Source organism: Colletotrichum truncatum, assembly GCF_014235925.2.
Source record: "Colletotrichum truncatum strain CMES1059 chromosome Unknown Contig_0003, whole genome shotgun sequence".
Classification (NCBI taxonomy): Eukaryota; Fungi; Ascomycota; class Sordariomycetes; order Glomerellales; family Glomerellaceae; genus Colletotrichum; species Colletotrichum truncatum.
In genome coordinates this window covers 2,547,065-2,566,118 of record NW_027222400.1, presented here as the reverse complement: position 1 = coordinate 2,566,118, position 19,054 = coordinate 2,547,065, and the positions used below count along the sequence as shown (strand labels likewise).

The following is a 19,054-nucleotide window of genomic DNA, read 5'->3' as shown; positions in this document are numbered from 1 at the left end:
TCTTTTGTGACTCGATATTTGGGAAACACTTCGACCTGTTCGAACCATCCCGTCCTTCCTTTAAGACAATCCCCCCCAGTATCCTACAACCGTCCTCGAGCCCATAATTCACCTCAAGCCAGTCACTCTATCACGACTCTCAGACGCTTTCGAGACGACAGATAGAAACACTCAGGACGAGTTCCATGTACTACTAAGACAACCAACCACTTTCACTCATCGAGTCACCAACACCCAGACGGTCATCACCCATCAACGACCCGTCGTCCTATCTTTAAGAAACAGGAAACCGAAATCCATCCGTCATTAGGCCAACTGCCCACAAGAACCTCATTGTACAACAACAGAGCACACGCAAACACACACACACACACACACACACACACACACACACACACACACACACACACACACACACACACACACACACAAACACACCGGCAAAACCTCCCAAACGACTAATTAGTAAAAACGGAACCCGGCGAATAACAAGACAATCCTGTCTGGTGCGTTTTTGGAGAAGCAACTACGCCTCTGTAGAGCAGGAAAGACTGATTATCACGGCCAGACGCATCACAATGGACGCAACCATGATGACGGCTCAGGCAATGGGACAAGCTCCCTTCCTCTACTACAGACCCGAGCCCAAGCCCGACACGTCAAGGCACCGTGGCCACTTCTCTCAACAGCCCAACATGCCCCAGCACATGGCCATGTACCCCATGGTTCCGACTCTGCCTTCAACACCCATCTACTCGAGACCAAACTCTTCTTGCTCACAGCCCATGGGTCCCACGCTGTACAGCAATGGGCCCACGACCATGACCCCCGTAGCTTCTCCTCAACCCATGAGCAACAAGCCAGCAATCATGCTTGAGACTGAGATTTGCGACGCGGATGGTATCTACTACCCGTCAACGCCGCCGCTGTCTACTTCCGGCAGTGCCATCAGCAGCCCCAACAACAGCTGTGAGCTCCTGCAGACCCCGATGAACCCCATGTTCTCCGGACTGGAAGGCTTCGACGGTCTGGACAGCTTCAAGGAGACCCTGGAGGTGCCTGAGAACCTTGCCGTGGATTGGTCCAGCTGCGGGTCTCCTCCGATGACGCCTGGTAAGTTTTAACCTGTCTTTTATCCATTTTCCTGTTCGTGTCGGCTGCGTTGCATCGCTCTCACAATTCGCCATTCCAAATCCATGCCTGTATTGCACTGAGCAGGAAAAAGGCACTCCGAGTCCCAGTGGCTCGGATGGTGGTTGTTGGAGTAGGTGCAGCGGGGCACTTGACTTCGTGGGAGCAACTCAGGCCGTTTTTTTGTAGACTAACCTCGATTTGGCAGTCTACCTGCAAAACCAAGTTGGCCAGGTCCCCTCGCTTAGCACCAACACTAGCGACCTCCTTTCCACAGCATCTTGCCCTTCACTTTCTCCCTCACCCTCACCGTATGCCAGATCGGTCGCATCTGAACAGGATCTCGACTTTTGCGACCCGCGCAACTTGACTGTTGCTGCTGCTGCCCCCAACACCTCCAACCCGACTTTGGCCCCCGAGTACTCGGCATTCGTTCTTAGTGACGAGCTCAGGGGTGAAGTTTCTGCCAAGACCCCTGTCACTGCCCCTTCTCACCAAACCTTTGATTTCAACCCTGCCATTCCACACGGTCTTCCTGCCTTCGAGGACCTGTCTGACTTGGAATCTGAGGACGACTTTGTGAACGGCTTGGTCAACCTTGGTGACGCCACCGCCATTGAAGTCCGTCGCCCTCGCGCCTGCACTGGCTCAAGCGTCGTCTCACTCGGTCACGCCAGCTTCATTGGTGGTGAGGAGGACTTCATCTTTGGCGAGGCTGAGGCGTCTGCTGCCTGCTTCCCCAGCCCTACCGCCTCCTGCTCTGATAGCGACTGCCACCAGGACAAGCGCCGCAGGGTTGTCAAGAAGGAGTCTACCCCTGCTATGACTTCCGCCGCCGGATCTTCGCAGGCTGCCAACAGCGACAAGCAGTCCAACAGCCAGGCTGCTGCTTCCGACGTCAGCAGCTCTTCTGACTCTGAGTCACCGAGCGCGCCCCTTCCTGCCCCTGTTAACCGCCGCGGCCGTAAGCAGTCTCTCACTGAGGACCCTTCCAAGACCTTTGTCTGCGAACTTTGCAACCGCCGCTTCCGCCGCCAGGAGCACCTTAAGCGTCACTACCGCTCTCTTCACACTCAAGAGAAACCCTTTGAGTGTAACGAGTGCGGCAAGAAGTTCTCTCGTAGCGACAACCTGTCTCAGCACGCGAGAACTCACGGCAGCGGTGCTATCGTCATGGAGCTCGACGACTCTGGCGTTCACTCTTTCGACCACAGCATGATGGGACACCCTGAGGACTATCAGCATCTAGGCAAGGTTCTCTTCCAGGTTGCCGCCGAGATCCCTGGCAGCGCCAGCGAGCTGTCATCGGAAGAGGAGAACGGCAAGAAGAAGCGGAAGCGCTCCGACTGAAGAGTCTGAGATTGGTTTTTTTTTCACATTCAAGCAATTTCACAATCGACGGCGGCCAGCAATCGCTTCGATTATGCCCGATACGACTTTGATGACAACTTCTTCTTTCCAGACCTACCCCGCTATCGTTTATGCGGATCGGTCACTAGGGTCTCACAGGGTAACCTTCCACCAGAGGGCCTATCATGAACCATCAAAAGATAGACCGCCTTGGGAAGGGCCACATGCGATAAGCGCAAGCGGGATTGGCATTCTGACATCAACACCATCTTGCCTTCTCTGTATCAATATTTCCGACACTAACATCTCCTGGGCCTTTCCCATGGCCCTGGGATGGATTTGGCGTCGAAGGGATGCGTTTTTTCAAAGGGCTGCATGATGATCACCAAAAAAGTTCAAGAACGCAAGGGCAAAGGCAAGAGCAACTTTGGACTCAGGACAAACGGCGTGTACGGCGGACTTTGTTTCACAAACAGACAGCATGATTGTTTTTCGTTTGGCTTTTTATTTTTATTTTTTGAGAGATATGCTACGGCAAAGGCAAGGGAGGGAAACAGCTGAAAGCAGTAGGGGAGAGAGAGACACGATCAGACTCATTATTTTTGGCAGCGGCCAAAGCGTACTTTTCTCTACACTCGTTGTAATCTCTCCAGCGTGTTCGGAGGCCGGTCAGCCGTCATCGCTTTGGAACAAGGGAACTTTCTTCTGTGCGGCGCCCGAGTTCGGGTCTCCGGGGCCGTTTCGGGCCGCCGCCATCATGTGTTTACTTTTTCTACATTTTCAGAGATTCGAGTTGGTTTTCTCCCTCGTCTTTTTCTTAGCTTCTTTTTCTTGTTTGACCACGGACCAAAGATGCAAGGTGTGAGTGCAGGCCACGATCATCAGAGGCTTTGGCTGTGGGAAGGCAAACAAGAAGGATGCTATTCTTGTCGCCGCAGAATCAGCACCGCTTGTACATGTACACAAACACATTTTTGAACAAAAGAGAATACTTTTTTGCGCTGCCAAAACCTCGATTGCTCCGTGTTGAAATTCCATGTGACTCCATGTCAAAGTGGCTTCCCTTCCATGACTCGGTGAACAATGTTCTAGCTCATCGGCCGATGGCCTGGACTTGGGGAGGGTAGTAAAACATGGGTTCATGTGCGAGAGTGTGTAAGACAAGACCAGTGGGAGACGCAGATTTCGTCATTGGATGTTTCCCAGCGCCGCAAGGTGTGTGTTTTATTTTTATTTTTTGTTTTTCTCCCCCTTTGAGGATGGGCGTGGGCATTGTTTCTTTTTTTTCCCGAGCGTTTATTTTTCTTCTCCAAGCCATCGGGACGGTCCTGGGCCAGCCTTATCCGACACAATTCTCATGCCTCCAACGGCGGCCGAGCATCCAAGTGACGTTGGTCAGGTCTCACAACGGCACTGTAGGATGGTGAGTCACCTACAATCCGATGGCTGGTTAGCTGACCTTTTTCTCGCCAAATCAGTGGCTGGAAAGGACTCCCCCCCTTTCAACCGCTTCCCCTTGAGTTTCTCGTCGTTTTCTTCTGCTATTTTTTTCACACTCCTCTTTCCGCTGGTTAGGGGGGGAACTGTTTAAGGGAAGCGGAAGAGGCAGCGGGCATTCAAGTCGCGCGCTCTCGGCAGCCCCCCTCCCCCTCCCATACCCATGCCTTTGCGGACTGAGATCCGGCTGCAACGGTGTTATTCAAAGTTTTGACCTCTGCCGGACGAGGCAAGGCAAGGCAAGACAAGGCAAGACAGATCACACGCGGTACCTAGAAGTTGGGGGGGAAGGGAATTCCAACGGTTCGGCATTCCCGTCCCGACATGGGGAATTCTTGTTTTCCTTCCCACTCTCAGCAACAACCCACCCTCCCCCCCCCCCTTGGAAGCGAGCGGCCTTACTCATTGACGCGTTAAAAAACGTACCCACACGCGCGAAGACGAGGCATGATACGATGCATCCGCTTTATGTACATTCACCGCGATCATGCAAAACCGGCCGGATCGGACTTTTCCATGGGTATCGTCTTGTGTGTGGCTCAGTGTAATGCAAGGGCATGAGTGATGGCGACAGAAGAATACGTTGGTCGTCAAATCAGCACTTGCCAGCGCAACCAAGGAATAGATACTAATAATAATACTAATAGATAAATAATGAATGAACCAACCAGCGCGTGTCCTGTCTGTTTGTTGATACGAGATGTTACGGTAATAACGAGGTGGAGTTTATTTGACCAGTAAATCAGGTTCAATGCATGGCTGTGCCGTTCATGGTGCCATGATGCGGGATACAGAGGCACAGAAGAAGGGGAAAAAAGAAAGGGAAAAAAAAAAAAGAATTACAGATATAGCATGCATACGATGCATGCACTCACTGGCTTATTCGCTAGGCAGTGGGTGTCGTTGACTTTGGATACCAGGGGGGGGGGGGGGAGCAAAATGACAAAAAAAAAAAGACGACTTAATAAGGTGCCGTGCTGGGGGCCATGCAAAACTAGCTCATGGTGAAATGCAAGGTACCGCCAACCCTACCAACCAGCCATCTTCGCACGGGAAATCTGATCATGTACTCTTTGGGTGAGTGTACATTGTAAGTGGGAGGTCATTGTAAAGTCTTGAGTACCTGACCAAAAAGCCCATGCCAGTGTGAGTGTGAGAGAGTGAGAGAGAAAGAGCGGGCTGGGTTTAGATGAACTATTGGATGTAAACCCCAGCGCACAACTTTCGGGGGGCCACGAGCCTCGTAAATGAAGCCCCGACAAATGAATGAATGAAAAAAAGGAATAAAAATATGAGGAGAAAGAGGGAAGGCTGGATGTCTAATCCTAAACCCAGCAGCACTCACCGCTCGTCCTGATGCTTGGTACAGGCTTGGTTCCAAGCTCAGGGCTCTCTCTCTCTCTCAGTCCACGTCAAAAATGTCATGCCTTGTTCATGCCTTGCCTACTATACGATCCTACTATGTACATATTATCTCCCATAATATTGCTTCCGTGCGTTGCAGGCAGGAAGGTGCCCTTTTAATGAGAGGCGAGATGAGATGAGCATGTATGCACATCCAAACCTTAACACCCCATGCTTCAGATGGTCGAGAACATACGGATGGCTGGGGGCGGTGCTGATTTCAACCGTGCTTTTCCCTCCCTCCATGTTGGGTATTGAAGCTTTTTTCATCTAGAGCATGGTCTGAGTGGTGTGCTAATTCATTTGCCTGAGTTTGGCAGCATGTGCTTCACTCGTTAGTGCCTGCTGGCTTGCTGCTGTGAAAGATGGTGTCTCGGACCTTTTTTTTTTTTTTTTTTTTTTTTTTTTTTTTTTTTTGCTGCTGGCGGGTTCGACTGACGGAGAGCACGGTGTCCGTCCTTGGTTCCAGCGTCGTATGTCAGGACTAGGCCGGTCATCTGTCATCTGAACAACTAGTGAACATGAATGGGCAATTTTCATCCACGCACCACCCACGGTGGAGAGGAGGAGGAAAGCAGGGCGAGACGAGACGGTGGACGGGTAGGTATCCGTATCCTTAGTGCCTGGTTCACTCTTGATGATCCTTTGGCCTGAGGATGAGGTGAACGTGTTTGACCCTCTGGGGGCAAAGTCGGATCTCCAGTTCCAGGTTATTTTCTGCACGTACTATGAATACTGTCCGAACCGCCCCCCCGGACATAGTCCACACAGCAAGGCTCAAAACTTGCAAGGCCACCTTACACCGCAAAAACAAAACCAAGGAAACCAGACCATTCTGGCATCAGCCCATGAGGCATGAAGCGAACTCCAGCAGAACTCCAGCGCAATTTTGGCGCGGCCCGCTCGGACGATGTTCACACCTCCAGGAAGGGGGACGGCTGGCCCCCGCTAATCTACAGGCCCGTGTCGTCCGCCCGTCCTCTCAGGGCCCTGAAGGGTTTCCCTAATAATCCCGTTCAGTTTACCCATAGACGGGGTCCCCCTTCACGGAAGTATTCATACGGATCCTACCAGGCCGTCCGTCGTCTGGTGATTCCGAATCTCCCACTCTCCATTTTGTCCTCCCACCCCGGTTCTGCAGTTCTGCAGTTCTGGAGCTCAACAGGCCCTGGCGAGGGTCTCCCTCGAAATTGGCCCCCTTCCCATGGGAAAAGATGAGGACCCTCAGGGAAACCGAGGCGAGGATACTACCACCCCGGTCGTAACAGCGGCATAGCTATTGTTTTAATGTCGTCCAGGGTTCTTTCTCTCTCTTTCTCTCTCACCCAGTCTTTCCAGGGAGCCCAACGCCCCCTCCCATGCCGTGCTGTTCCACTATTGAAAGATGAAGCTGGTCTAAATCTCGATGAACCCTCAAGGGTCGTTCCTTCCAAAGTTCCAAGGCCCCCCATCCATTGCTTCCATTGCATCTTCATTGCCGTTGGTGCAGGTCCTAGTCCTGCAGTGTACCTTGTAATTCCAATAGAACTCTTCGAGGAAGGTCAACATCCCCTGTAATGGAACACAGACGAGGTACCACCTGGGGCTTGCGGAGTTGCCTATTGACTGCCACTTTACACTCGACTACTAGTACACTAATAAGTGAGAGCTACCAAGTGAAAGCGGGCGCAAAGTACCGACTCGTCAACTTACTTTTTAGCCCCACTGAGATAATTGTCCGAGCGGAACGACGCACTCACTCCATCAGCGACGTCCTCTTTTTTTTTCGTTTTTTTTTTTTTTTTTTTTTTCGCTTTTGGCCCTCCTAATGGGCCCTTGCCTTGATCCTCGTCTAGAGCCGGATTCTTCACTCATTCCGTTCCCTCGTACCACATCTAGCCATCAATCAACACTAATTAGCACCCCCCGGCCTCATCCACGGCCCCAAGGACCCCGACGAACGGAGCTCCGAGTCATTCAAGGATCCCTTGGATAACGGAGAAGTCTCTTGCACGAGCCAGTCTGTTCCCACATCCCGGCTTTCCCTCCGTGGCCCGCTGCCAGAGACAAGCGCCGTCAAGACTGACTGACATTCATTGCCCAGTCCCTTCACACAAAGTCTCGCATCCTCGGGGAACGACATAGCGAAAGCGAGGGCCTGCACATCAGCACGGCCTTCACACGGCATCTCGCACAAATCCGCCAGGCCTGCAGGAGTCCGAGGTCCTCTAGTAGGTCCGCCTCAGCATTACTGTCAATAGCCTGTAGCTTGGACCCTGCCCGTCATGTCATCCGAACAGCTGAATGTCATCGCACTGGTCTCGGGCGGCAAGGACAGTTTCTTCTCCGCCCTGCACTGCCAGAGGAACGGACACCGACTCGTGGCTCTCGCTAACCTGTTCCCCGCCGCCCCCGTCAGCGCCGGACCCGACGCCACACGCTCGGCCCAGGGGACCACACTCATTTTCAAGCCTCAAGGTGGTGATGGTGATGATAATCACGTGAAAGATGTCAGCCATCTCCAGCTAGAGAAGGGGGAGGCGGACACCGGGAAAGGAGTGGCGTCCGATGAAGACGCCGACCTGAACAGCTTCATGTACCAGACTGTCGGACATCAGGTCATTCCCCTATATGCCGAAGCCACCGGATTACCGCTGTACCGCCAACCCATCTACGGAGGCGCCAAGTACGAAGGCAGAGACTATGACTCCTCCCACGCCGTCGGTGGCGATGCGGTGGCGGCGGACGCGGATGAAACGGAGAGTATGGTTCCCCTTCTCCGCACCATTATGGCACATCACCCCGAAGCCAACGCGCTCTGCGCGGGGGCGATATTGTCCACGTACCAGCGGACACGCGTGGAGTCCGTCGCTCTACGTCTCGGCCTTACGCCTCTAGCCTATCTGTGGAAGTATCCTGTTCTCCCTCCTGTGGTGCCCGGGGCTGTAGAGGACGCGCAGCTGCTACACGACATGGCGGCCGCTGGACTGGACGCGAGGATCATCAAGGTCGCGAGCGCGGGTCTTGATGACGAGTTTCTGTGGGAGAGGGTGAGTAGCCTTGCGGGTGCGGGACGAGTGAAGCGGGCGCTCCGGAGATTCGGGGCGGCCGAGGGTTCCGTTTTGGGTGAGGGCGGCGAATTTGAGACAATTGTGCTCGATGGGCCGCCGGGCCTTTTCCGGAAAGCGATTGATGTGCCGGAGTCCGGGAGACGGATTGTTAGAGAAGGCGGCGGGACGTCGTGGTTGAGCTTCTCGGGGGCGAGTGTCCGCGAGAAGCCGGCCCCTGAGACGGCGGGAGAAAGCTGCTCCCCGGCCCGTGTACCTGACGTTCTCGATCCCAGGTTCCAGGGTCTCCTGGATTCTCTGCCTCGGGATCTGCCTCAGGAGAAACTGTCCGAGAGTGATTTTGTTAGCGGTGACGGCAAGGTGTCGGCATCCGTGGCAGCTACGGGCGATATCAACTGGACGATTGAAGCGGATGTGCCTCGGGACCGGCAATTCTCCGTCGAGGAAGAAACGGAGGATATTGTTCAACAGATCCAGGGGCTTCTGGCCGGCTGCTCTCCGCCGTTGCCTCGTGCTGCCATTACCAACACCGTCATCGTCCTGAGACGCATGTCAGATTTCCCCACGATTAACAAGATTTATGGCAGGCTATTCCAGCATCCTAACCCCCCGTCGCGAGTCACAATCTCGTGCGGCAACCTCCCTCAAGGCAAGTCTATCAATATCCACTTGACGGTGAAGCCAAAGCTGGAGCAGCATGAGCGGAATGGACTTCATGTACAATCACGCTCCTACTGGGCACCCGCCAACATCGGCCCTTATAGCCAGGCTATCGACGTGCCCCTGAGCGGCCCTCCTCAGGGAGAAGTGCAAGCCAATGGCGTCAGAGCCGTAACAATCGCAGGCCAAATCCCACTCGTGCCAGCGAGCATGATTCTGCCTACAGAGACCACGGGCAACCTGGAAATGCAGATCATCCTGTCTCTCCAGCACCTCTGGCGCATAGCCATTGACATGAAAGTGCAGCTATGGACCAGCGCAGTGGCATATTTCCCCAACACGCCAAACGAGGCAGACAAGCGGCGTCAGGCCCAACTTGCCGCTGTAGCTTGGAAAGGCGCACATGCCCCGGACGGCGACGACGACGAGGACAACGAAGGAGGCCCGGATCTGTGGGATCGCAAGTACAACCCGCAGTACATGTCCCTCGGTGGCGGCGAGGACACCAACGCCGAGCAGAAGCTGCCGGATTGGTCCGTCATCAAGAGTGCAACCGCCAACGACGATGACGAGGTGGACAAGCCGATGCCGCCTTTCTTCGCTGTCGAGGTCGAAGAGCTGCCTCGCCAGGCTGGCGTCGAATGGCATGCGCACCTCGGACTCTCCCGCCTCCCATCGTCATCGGTGGAATATCAGACTTTTGACCTCGAGCCGTCGTCCGATGTCCCGTTCTACCGACGCATCTGCCACGTCGTCGTCAACGGTGGACTCGTGCACAGCACCATCTCCTGGCTTGCTATCGAGGACCACAAGACGCGGCCACCAGCGTCGTCATCTGATGTGGATGAGTGGATGAGGCGCGCATACTTGAAGGCCACCGGGAGCGACGAATCTGCTGCGACGGCCGGCTTCCCGTACCTAATGTACGTCAGCAACGCGAGGGTGAAAGTCCCCGGTATGGCGGCAGGCTACGGGCACAGCAAGGATAAAACGACGGCTTTCGTGTACGCGAGGTCGATTTGGGGCGGAGATGGAGAAGAGGTCCTTGCTGTTGGGTTGTTCAAGTAGGTCCCCCAATACAAGTGTCCAAAGAGTGCGCTTTGTCCGTGCCGTCTGTGAGTCTGCTTTACTTTCCCTGGTTGTGGGTTGAGAGTTATGGTGAGGAATGGGCCGTCTCGGCTATTAGATGCCCTACAAGATGTCCTGACATTTCGATGTTAGATGTGGCTGAAAGTCGACAGCTTTAACATTGCTTGAGATGGCACTGTGGAGGGAATATCAGCTGAAGCTGTGACAGCCGATACTCTGGATATCTTGGCTGCGCCAACGGCTTTCACCTTATCGCTGATACATGCGAATCCCGCTTCGCAGGGGGTATCGAGAGTGTGCCTTTTTGGAGTTTTCCCATGGCGCTGAGCTTGAACCATCTCATCACCATCCTTCGGGGCCTTCTCTGCATGAGTTCAGGGTTATCTGTCTGAAGGATCCCGAAATATCTACGATGACATACGAAGAACATTGCCAGCAAAAAATGATTGATGCTCAAACGTTAAATTCCACCGTAGATCAACGGAAGCGTGGTTTCTGTCTATGAAGATGGCACGATGCTCTGCTGAAACTTTGGGCTTGGATTACCTGATGACTGTGCAAGGGGGGTAACGGAGAGAACGATGCGGTTCTGCCATGATATCACAGGGTGCAAGTCGCATGCATCTCGTGAGATATTGTTGTGTTGTGTTAGTTGATGATACGGGAGCTGGATATACCTTCACGATCTGTGATGCAAGCTATATACCTCGGCGACTGATGCTGTAATATGCCTTAACAGGGATGTTAATATCGTATGCCCTAGCGTGGCACAGAAACAGCAGAACGGACAAGAGCCGAGGTAGGCTTCGTGAGTAAGATCGACTGTTTCGATGCTAATCGGCCACAGATGGCCAACGATTTTCAAGCAGTGCTATTTGTCGGAAATCCCAAGGATACCGCGTCGCAAGGCTCGGTACACCCTCAGATCAAAACTGGCGGCGTCCCCTACGAACCGCTCTGCGTTGTCCGTCGTTGACTTGATGGATACGTATATCATGACCCCACAAAGTCATAAATTCATCTACCAGGGCTGATGAATGGCCAAGACGTCAAAACTAACAATGAGTTTGAGAGACTAGATATTATTCTGGGAGCCGCACACGCTAAGGGGAAAAGATCGGCATTTCCAAGGCATACAGACAGACTACTATCAAAGGGTGCCTGTATGTCCAGTGGAGTCAATTGAGATATCACCCTCGCCGGTCTACGCGACGGGCCTAAAGAGACTTCCCTAACAAGGGCAAGCCTACCTGCCGACGGTAGAAAAGTCCTCTGACACTGCATAGTTACACAATAAACGCACCGGATCGGCCATGTGAGACTGCGGCCCGCCTGCTGTGCCCCGTTGCAGCGCGTTTCCCCAAAGTGCCCCTAGTGGTGGCTACTCGATACCAATCATCACGAGAACGGTGGCAGATCATTGGCCTTGCCTCTCAAAGAAGTAGCACACCCCGAGGAACTGGGACCTTCGTGGTGCAACTGTCGACGGCGACAAAGCGGTCGATATTAAGGTAGAAGCTCAACAGGGGCAGATGTTGGCGAAATCCGGGGAAGATCAGGGTCCTAGCTTACACACCAGAGTTGTTAGATATGATGTAGGCGTGACTCGTGTTGACCAATACTGATTGGCGGTGGTGTCTCCCTCGTGGTCAAAGTGGGGTCGATGAGCCCCCCAAGGGCGAGATCTTTGGATGGTCGGCGACCAACCAAAAGCGCCTTGACCGTTCAGTGACAATCCAGATAAAGATGGTGGGAGGGTCGCAGTTATGTCATGGGGACCCTTTCCAATATACCATTAGCATATCCACGTGAAGGGGAAGCTCGTCTCATTGTTTCCTCGCAAAAACGCCGATCTTGGAAGACCTCATCTTGCCAGCAAAGTTTACCTTTCCCCCCCTCTCACCTCCCATTCCTTGGGTCGTTTTTCACCACAGAAAACGCCGCAAATCTTTTCCCTCAATTTCCCTTGTCCGCCGAAGCCGGCTTTAACCCCCACACAGCTTCACGGTTACCGTGTTAGCACGCAAGGTTCTACTGCAGTGTATTGCATGAGAAAACCACCCTAACGCACCTCCGTCAGCCGCGTAACTGCGATCGCCCACACTCCGTCTCCCATTCCGATCGCAGAGCTTTCCAAGACCCCCCAAGAGACAAGACTCCAAGATTTCTTAGCGTCACTTTTTGTCGATACCGTCGTCCTCTTCTCTAATCACGCCACACAACCCTTGCTCTCGCGTGAGGCACTACAGTCCAGCGTTTTGATCTAGTTCTACCCGTCCTTTTGGTCTGGGACATGCAGAGATCGTGTCTTGGTCGTGATGGCGCCCGCCCGTGTTGATGCACCACTACCCTCGGCAGTCTCTCCTCCGCCTCATTCGTCTGATGCCCAGCAAGTCCAATCCCAGTCGTCCACCGTACCACCACAGCCACCACGGAGCTTAAGTAGGCGCGCTTCCTACGATGGCCAACATTCTCCGTCCTCTCCACGCTCGCTCTCTCGTAGGCAGAGCACCAACGAGCGCATCAACGAGATTCTAGAGGTATATTCGGCACCCTCCCCCTTACCCTCGAATATGCGCAACTGTGGAACCTTCTTCAACGATACCCTGCATGATACCCAACCCTTCTAGCCTCCCCGTCCCGGCCCCTGTGAATCGCCGTTTTCCATTCCTCTGCAGACCCTTTTGTTGTCACCTCATTCCGAACCCCCGCAAGCTCGAGGCCACCGTCCCTTTCCTACCCAAGCCTCTCCGCCTGCTGATCGTCACCGAGCTCTCCTTGCTGACAACGTCCCGGTGTTGAACAGAACGCAAGAGGCCGCGCACAAGCAATGGGCGGCGCACTCTCTGCCACCCGATCAGCCCCAGCTAGCCCCCCGCCCACGCGCCAGTACTCTCGGGAAGATGGGACACCCGACGAGACCGTCGGCATCATCTCTCGCGGCCCCGACCGCAACTACCAGAGCATGACCGCCACAGCTCCGGCAACCACCACAACGGCTACAGCACCCGAGTTTGCAAGCATGCGCTCCCGCAAGTCGATCAACACGACACGAAACCACCTGTCTCCCCAAGCGGAGCATGAAGAGGAAGACTACGATGCGGTGGTCGCCCGGGAGGAGCGAGAGGAACGAGAGAGAGCAGCACTGACGAAGGAGCCTTGGTACACGATCTTCCTGTCCAGTTTCCAGAGTATAGAGCTCGAAAACAAGGGCAGCGTAGCTCGAGATCACCTAGCATTAGGTATGTAAGATATTTCTCCCTTGTCTGAAGGATCCAGCAGACCCTCCGTGAACGCCCTTTGCCATGTGTATACACCGACTGACATGAGCCGTCTACTGCTACAGAACGAACATTCCTCGCCTGGCTCCGTACCTCGCTCGCCTTCGCTTCAATAGGCATCGCCGTAACACAGCTCTTCCGCCTCAATTCGTCCATTTCCAACCCTGACTCCACCAGCCATACTATGCGCCAGCTCGGCAAACCGCTCGGCGCAACCTTCCTCGGCATCAGCATCCTTATCCTCTTCCTCGGCTACCAACGCTACTTCCGCGCCCAGCAATGGGTCATGAAGGGCAAGTTTCCCGCGAGTAGAGGCACCATCATCGTCGTGTCCCTGGTGGCATTTGCCCTCATGGCCGTGAGCTTGGTGGTTGTAGTCGTAGTCGGCCCCACGGGTACGGAGCGCTAAAAGCGATGACTTGCATTTCGGCGTATTTGCGAATTATGTCATGACAATGGCATGCTCGAACTTTAAACGTATTCCCCTTTGGATGACGGCCGGCGTATATCTTACCGCAACTAACAAGTTTTTTATTCTGTATTCTGTGTTTGTAAACTGGAGCTAGCTATTTGCTTGGGAGGCCGGGGGCGGCGAGGGAGCTTTGCATCTATCATCATCTAATATGTATTATATGCATGTCATGTCACGTAGGTAAAATGAGCCATCTAATAATACCCTGTTGAATGAAGACACGAGAGAAAGGAGGGCCACATACATAGCTACCCAGCCTTCCCCTCCTCCAAACCGACGCACCTCGACCTATCAGATGACGTCAAGGGAAGTCGAGGTACGGAGTACCTCGACATGTGGGCCAGCCTTACCGCTGAGTTACTTACTACTCACCACTTACAAGTCTGCAACCTCTCAACTACATGCCAAACCTCCTCAAGGCACTTACTTACACACACGTTCATTTCCATCACTCACCCAGGCCCGGCATAAAATCAAATTAAAACCCATTCGGTGACCTTTTTCAAAAAGTACAGTGGAAAACCACATGGTCACAGAACCAGAAAAAAAAAAAAAAAGGAAAAAAAAGATAGACCTGACTCATCCGACGACGACAAAAGGGCAAAACCCCCAGCAAGGGAAGGAAATAAAGAAGAAAAAATGGCGCCAAAAACATCATCAGAACCCCTCTCCGTCTCCTCCTTTGCAAATACCCAGCTCTCCCTCCTCTCCGCCGAACTCGCCGCCGAGATCGCAGAGTCTTCCGCGCTGGTTTCCCTGCACTCCCCCACCGCCCTGCAGCGCGCCGGCCTCGCGCTCTCTAACCTCGTCGTCGGCGCCCGCCGGACGGGTCTCGGCGGCCGCACGGTGCTGGAACTCAACCCGGACCCGGCAGTGTCGTCGGAGCTTCCCGAGCACGGCCTCCGGCCCGGCGACATCGTCCTGGTGGCCGAGCAGCCTACCGGCAATGCCAAGAAGAGGGAGGTCAAGGAGCTCGAGAGCAAAGGCGCCCGGGGCGTCATCACGAGGGTACGGAATGAGAGTGTCGGTGTCGCTGTTGATGAGGGCAAGGGGGAGGAAAGAGAGTTCAACGGACGGGTTTGGATCGTCAAGGTCGCCGACGATGTCACGTACCGGAGGTAAGCTCTTTTTTTTTTTCTTTTTTTTTTCTTCTTTTTTTCCAATTTCTAGCTTCGGGTAGTGGTGAGCTTGGTGAGGACAACCTGGCGGGCGAGGTCTATCTTACGGATACTTCTCATGAGACGGTCAACCTAGAATTCATGGAGGATTTTCGAAACGGCTGCACCACGGGGAATTTGTCAGGAAGGGAGATGCTAACGATAGCAGGATGAACCAAACCATGGAAAGGCTGGAGAAGATGACAGAGGCAGAGTATACTGCCTTCATGCGTGTGCTCTTCGGCCTTTCGAGTCCCTCACCTGTGCCAGCTGACCTAGCATCCGACTCTCAGCTCTCCAAAATCCAATGGATCGACCCCTCACTCAACGACTCCCAAAAGGACGCCATTCGCTTTGCTCTTGCTTCCAGGGAGATTGCCCTCATCCACGGGCCGCCCGGCGTCGGTCTCTCCCCTTACCCTGGTTGACAGCGTCGGGATTTTGGCTAATACAGTTAACAGACTGGTAAAACCCATACCCTCATCGAATTAATCCTTCAGATGCTCAAGCTCGATCTCCGCATCCTCGTTTGCGGACCATCTAATATCTCAGTTGACAATATAGTTGAGCGCCTTGCGCCGCACAAGATCCCCATTCTTCGCCTGGGCCATCCGGCCCGTCTGCTACCCAGTGTCCTCGCACACTCTCTCGACGTACTCACTCAGACATCAGAGGCGGGAGCGATCGTCAAGGACGTTCGCGCCGAGATGGACGCTAAGCAGGCCTCCATCAAGAAGACTCGCAACGGCCGCGAGCGGCGTCAGATCTACGCCGACCTCAAAGAACTGCGCAAGGAATTCCGTGAGCGTGAGCGCCGCTGCGTCAGCAACATTGTACGCGAGAGCAAGGTTGTCCTGGCGACACTGCATGGCGCGGGCGGCCACCAGCTCCGAGACCAACAGTTTGATGTAGTCATTATTGATGAGGCCAGTCAGGCCCTTGAGGCACAGTGTTGGGTCCCCTTATTGTCGGCGAAAAAGGCAGTCTGCGCAGGTGATCACCTGCAGCTGCCGCCAACCATCAAGTCGCTCAATTCCAAAGTGAAGAAGGCCCCGACCGAAGATGGAGAGAAGCAGATCAAAGGGATGACACTGGAAACGACACTCTTTGATAGGCTACTTGCCCTCCATGGCTCATCCATCAAGCGCATGCTTACTACACAGTACCGAATGCATGAGAAGATCATGAGGTTCCCCTCAGATGAGCTCTACGACGGGAGACTTATTGCTGCGGAAGCAGTCAAGGAACGTCTTCTGAAGGACTTGCCCTATGAGGTCGAAGACACAGAAGACACGAATGAGCCTCTGATCTTCATCGACACGCAAGGGGGTGACTATCCGGAGAAGAGTGAAGACGATGACAAGGATGCAGTCAAGAAAGCCAAATTCAGTCTCCATGGTGAGAGCAAGAGCAATGAGATGGAGGCGGAATTAGTGCGGCAGCATGCTAAGAGCCTGGTTGATGCTGGAGTCAAGCCAGAGGATATCGCTGTTGTCACCCCGTACAATGCTCAGGTAAGTCATGTCAATACCTTTCAACTCTTCATGGTTAGCCGAGCAGGGCATATGCGGGACCAACAGCTGTACAATGATGCTGACATCGGATGAACTGAAGCTTGCTATCCTCGCGCCGATGAAAGAGCTGTTCCCAGGAATTGAGCTGGGGAGCGTAGACGGCTTCCAGGGGCGCGAAAAAGAGGCCGTCATAGTCAGCCTCGTACGGAGCAACTCTGAAGGAGAAGTAGGGTTCCTTGGCGAAAAGCGTCGATTGAACGGTTAGTCCAGGAGTTCACCGAGCCGTGTCTGGGAATACCCCAGCATAGCCAATTATGCGGCGAATGAATGTTAATGCGGTCTAGTGGCGATGACGAGACCCAAACGCTCACTGACAGTGGTCGGGGATTCAGAGACGGTCAAAAGGTGAGTTCTTTTGAGCCCTTTTTTTTTTCTTTCTTTTCTTTTCCGTCGCCCTTCGTTGGAGATGCAGTGTGCGGGAGCCACTGCACAGATGTTCCCCTGAGACACTGTCGTGCGGCACACAACGCCCGAAATCTCGGGCTTGTTTCTTCTTTTTGCTAACCTGTTGCGTCACTTAAACAGAGGCAGTGCGTTCCTCAAGAGATGGATGGAGTTCCTCGAAGAGAACGCGGATCTGCGCTATCCAGACTTGTCGACGCTTCAGGGATCTTGATACCAGTTTGGGATGGTGGAAGACCGTGGGTTGATGGTGGCTGGGTAACCCGTCTGTATGCAGGCCGCCTTTAATGTCAACCTTATGCGACGAAAGGTACTATAGCATTCGCGGCAAGAGACCAGACGATCTGGAATACCAAACGAACCGGCTTCTTCGGCGTCGTGGACCGCCTGGAACGACCGTGAACGAGCCAGGATAGCTTTTAATGCGCGGCAACGCCCTGGATCCCCCAACACTTCCCGACAAGGAACAAGTGGCATTGCGCATTTGGCGTATCGTAGAATTTACACACACGGCGGCCAACCACGCCCGTCCATGTCTGACTGGGGTTCACGGGGGAGGGAGCGTCCGTTGACGCAAGTTGATGGGCACCAGGGGTTGGATTCCTTAGGTCGTATGGTGATCCTGGACTACCAGACGCGAAGGCCGAAAAAGGAGACCAGAGAAAGTATGGACGAAGCACTGATGCCAGCCGTCACTGATCAGACGAAGAAGTGGTACCCTTGCATGTTTCAGGTTACTTTTCAGCGTCCGTGCACGCTCGTTGTGGCCAGACCCGCCAAATTCTCCTACCGAGAAGGAGGCAAGGAGGGGTTGCTGGACTCGAACACTTTTGTCCCACCAGTTTTACGACCTTTGTTCGGGCTGTTGAAGGGACATTTTCCTATCCGAAAGGGGGGTTCAGTCGCAAGCTATTCACGAGAGGCAGTCTCGTCATTTGTTGGACCTAGATATCATTGTTTGCCAGGGCCTCTCTCTGACTTGGACGGGATACAGGGTCTGCGGCAAAGTCGAAACAGTGGACAAGAAGTTGAATCCCTTCCCATACTTCGTTGTGTGTTGATGTCGTGCAGTGCCTCGTGTATTCCCGTGCCTGTCTTCAATAGCTTACGTCACATGTTGATCCCTACGACCGTGGCATGGACAGGAAGACGTCTCACGTCGATATACTACGTAGTAGGCGGAGTAGAAGCCAAATGATGCCTAGGCCTGCTTGCTTGCTGCCAACTAATTGCGGACGACGCGCTCAGAGGTGGCCCGTAAAGCATTTTTTTCTTGTTCTCCTCAAAATCCCTTATTCAACAGCTAGCATTTCGAAATGGAGAGCTGATTTAATGCAGATCCTACAAAAGCGGCGTGTCACAGCGAGTAGGCGGAGGCAAGTTGTGAAGCCTCTTCAGTATTCTCTTCCCCCACCCTGCTTTCCGACAGCTCGGTTCGTCCCCGTCGAGAAAATGTTACGTCCGGGGCATTGGTTATCTGAACCAGCCATGTGCTCTAAGGGCTAAAGAAGGATTGGTAGATAATGAAACTGTTAGAAATCGGGAAAGCGCTGCATCAATTTTGGTTGTGGCGCACTTTATGCTACATCGCTTATGCCACTGGCATCGTCAAGTGCTGGCTAGGGGAGATCATAAGTCGGCTGCCTCGCTATATGATGCTCCGCTGCGATCCACTAGGTAAGCCGACCAACCCGTGAAAGACTACACAAGCGTAAATCTCGTCTGAGCGAGGTTGTGTTCAATGTTGTGGTGGCCAAGCAGATCCGCATGCGTGACACGCCAAGTGCAACTGAAAGTGATGCCTCATATTGCCTGCAATGGCACAGCACGGCGGTTGTCGAATGGTAGAGTCATGCCATTCGTGCATGCTAGTTCTGTGGATGGTTGGTTAGTATGTCTATGTGGCTAGCGGTAGGCCACCTACTATACTCCTCTCCCAGCAGGGTATTGAATGTCAAAAGCCGCCTATTTGCAGCAGCGCTGCCATGTG

The 19,054-nt window shown here is 53.7% G+C and overlaps 5 protein-coding genes across 5 annotated transcripts; 4 read left to right on the top strand and 1 right to left on the bottom strand.

Annotated features, from left to right (window-relative positions):
* Window positions 1–578: 578 nt before the first annotated feature.
* Window positions 579–2,481, top strand: CTRU02_205602 (zinc finger protein; the record flags this gene model as incomplete). Its single annotated transcript, XM_036727597.1, has 2 exons — window positions 579–1,113; window positions 1,340–2,481. 2 exons carry the CDS (start codon window positions 579–581, stop codon window positions 2,479–2,481), a joined length of 1,677 nt encoding a protein of 558 aa, XP_036580553.1.
* A 2,967-nt stretch (window positions 2,482–5,448) lies between these two features.
* Window positions 5,449–5,652, bottom strand: CTRU02_205601 (uncharacterized protein; the record flags this gene model as incomplete). Its single annotated transcript, XM_070204579.1, has 1 exon — window positions 5,449–5,652. The coding sequence occupies one exon, from the start codon at window positions 5,650–5,652 to the stop codon at window positions 5,449–5,451; it is 204 nt and encodes a 67-aa protein (XP_070061683.1).
* Window positions 5,653–7,646: 1,994 nt separating this feature from the next.
* Window positions 7,647–10,157, top strand: CTRU02_205600 (ATP-binding endoribonuclease; the record flags this gene model as incomplete). The annotated part of the gene is made up of 1 exon (XM_036727595.1): window positions 7,647–10,157. One exon carries the CDS (start codon window positions 7,647–7,649, stop codon window positions 10,155–10,157), a length of 2,511 nt encoding a protein of 836 aa, XP_036580551.1.
* Window positions 10,158–12,496: 2,339 nt separating this feature from the next.
* CTRU02_205599 (PF02656 domain-containing protein) lies at window positions 12,497–13,868 on the top strand (the record flags this gene model as incomplete). The annotated part of the gene is made up of 3 exons (XM_036727594.2): window positions 12,497–12,718; window positions 12,985–13,420; window positions 13,525–13,868. 3 exons carry the CDS (start codon window positions 12,497–12,499, stop codon window positions 13,866–13,868), a joined length of 1,002 nt encoding a protein of 333 aa, XP_036580550.2.
* A 702-nt stretch (window positions 13,869–14,570) lies between these two features.
* On the top strand, window positions 14,571–17,278 carry CTRU02_205598 (uncharacterized protein; the record flags this gene model as incomplete). The annotated part of the gene is made up of 6 exons (XM_070204578.1): window positions 14,571–15,049; window positions 15,258–15,489; window positions 15,550–16,602; window positions 16,703–16,862; window positions 16,947–17,007; window positions 17,188–17,278. The coding sequence occupies 6 exons, from the start codon at window positions 14,571–14,573 to the stop codon at window positions 17,276–17,278; spliced, it is 2,076 nt and encodes a 691-aa protein (XP_070061682.1).
* Between the last annotated feature and the right edge of the window lie 1,776 nt (window positions 17,279–19,054).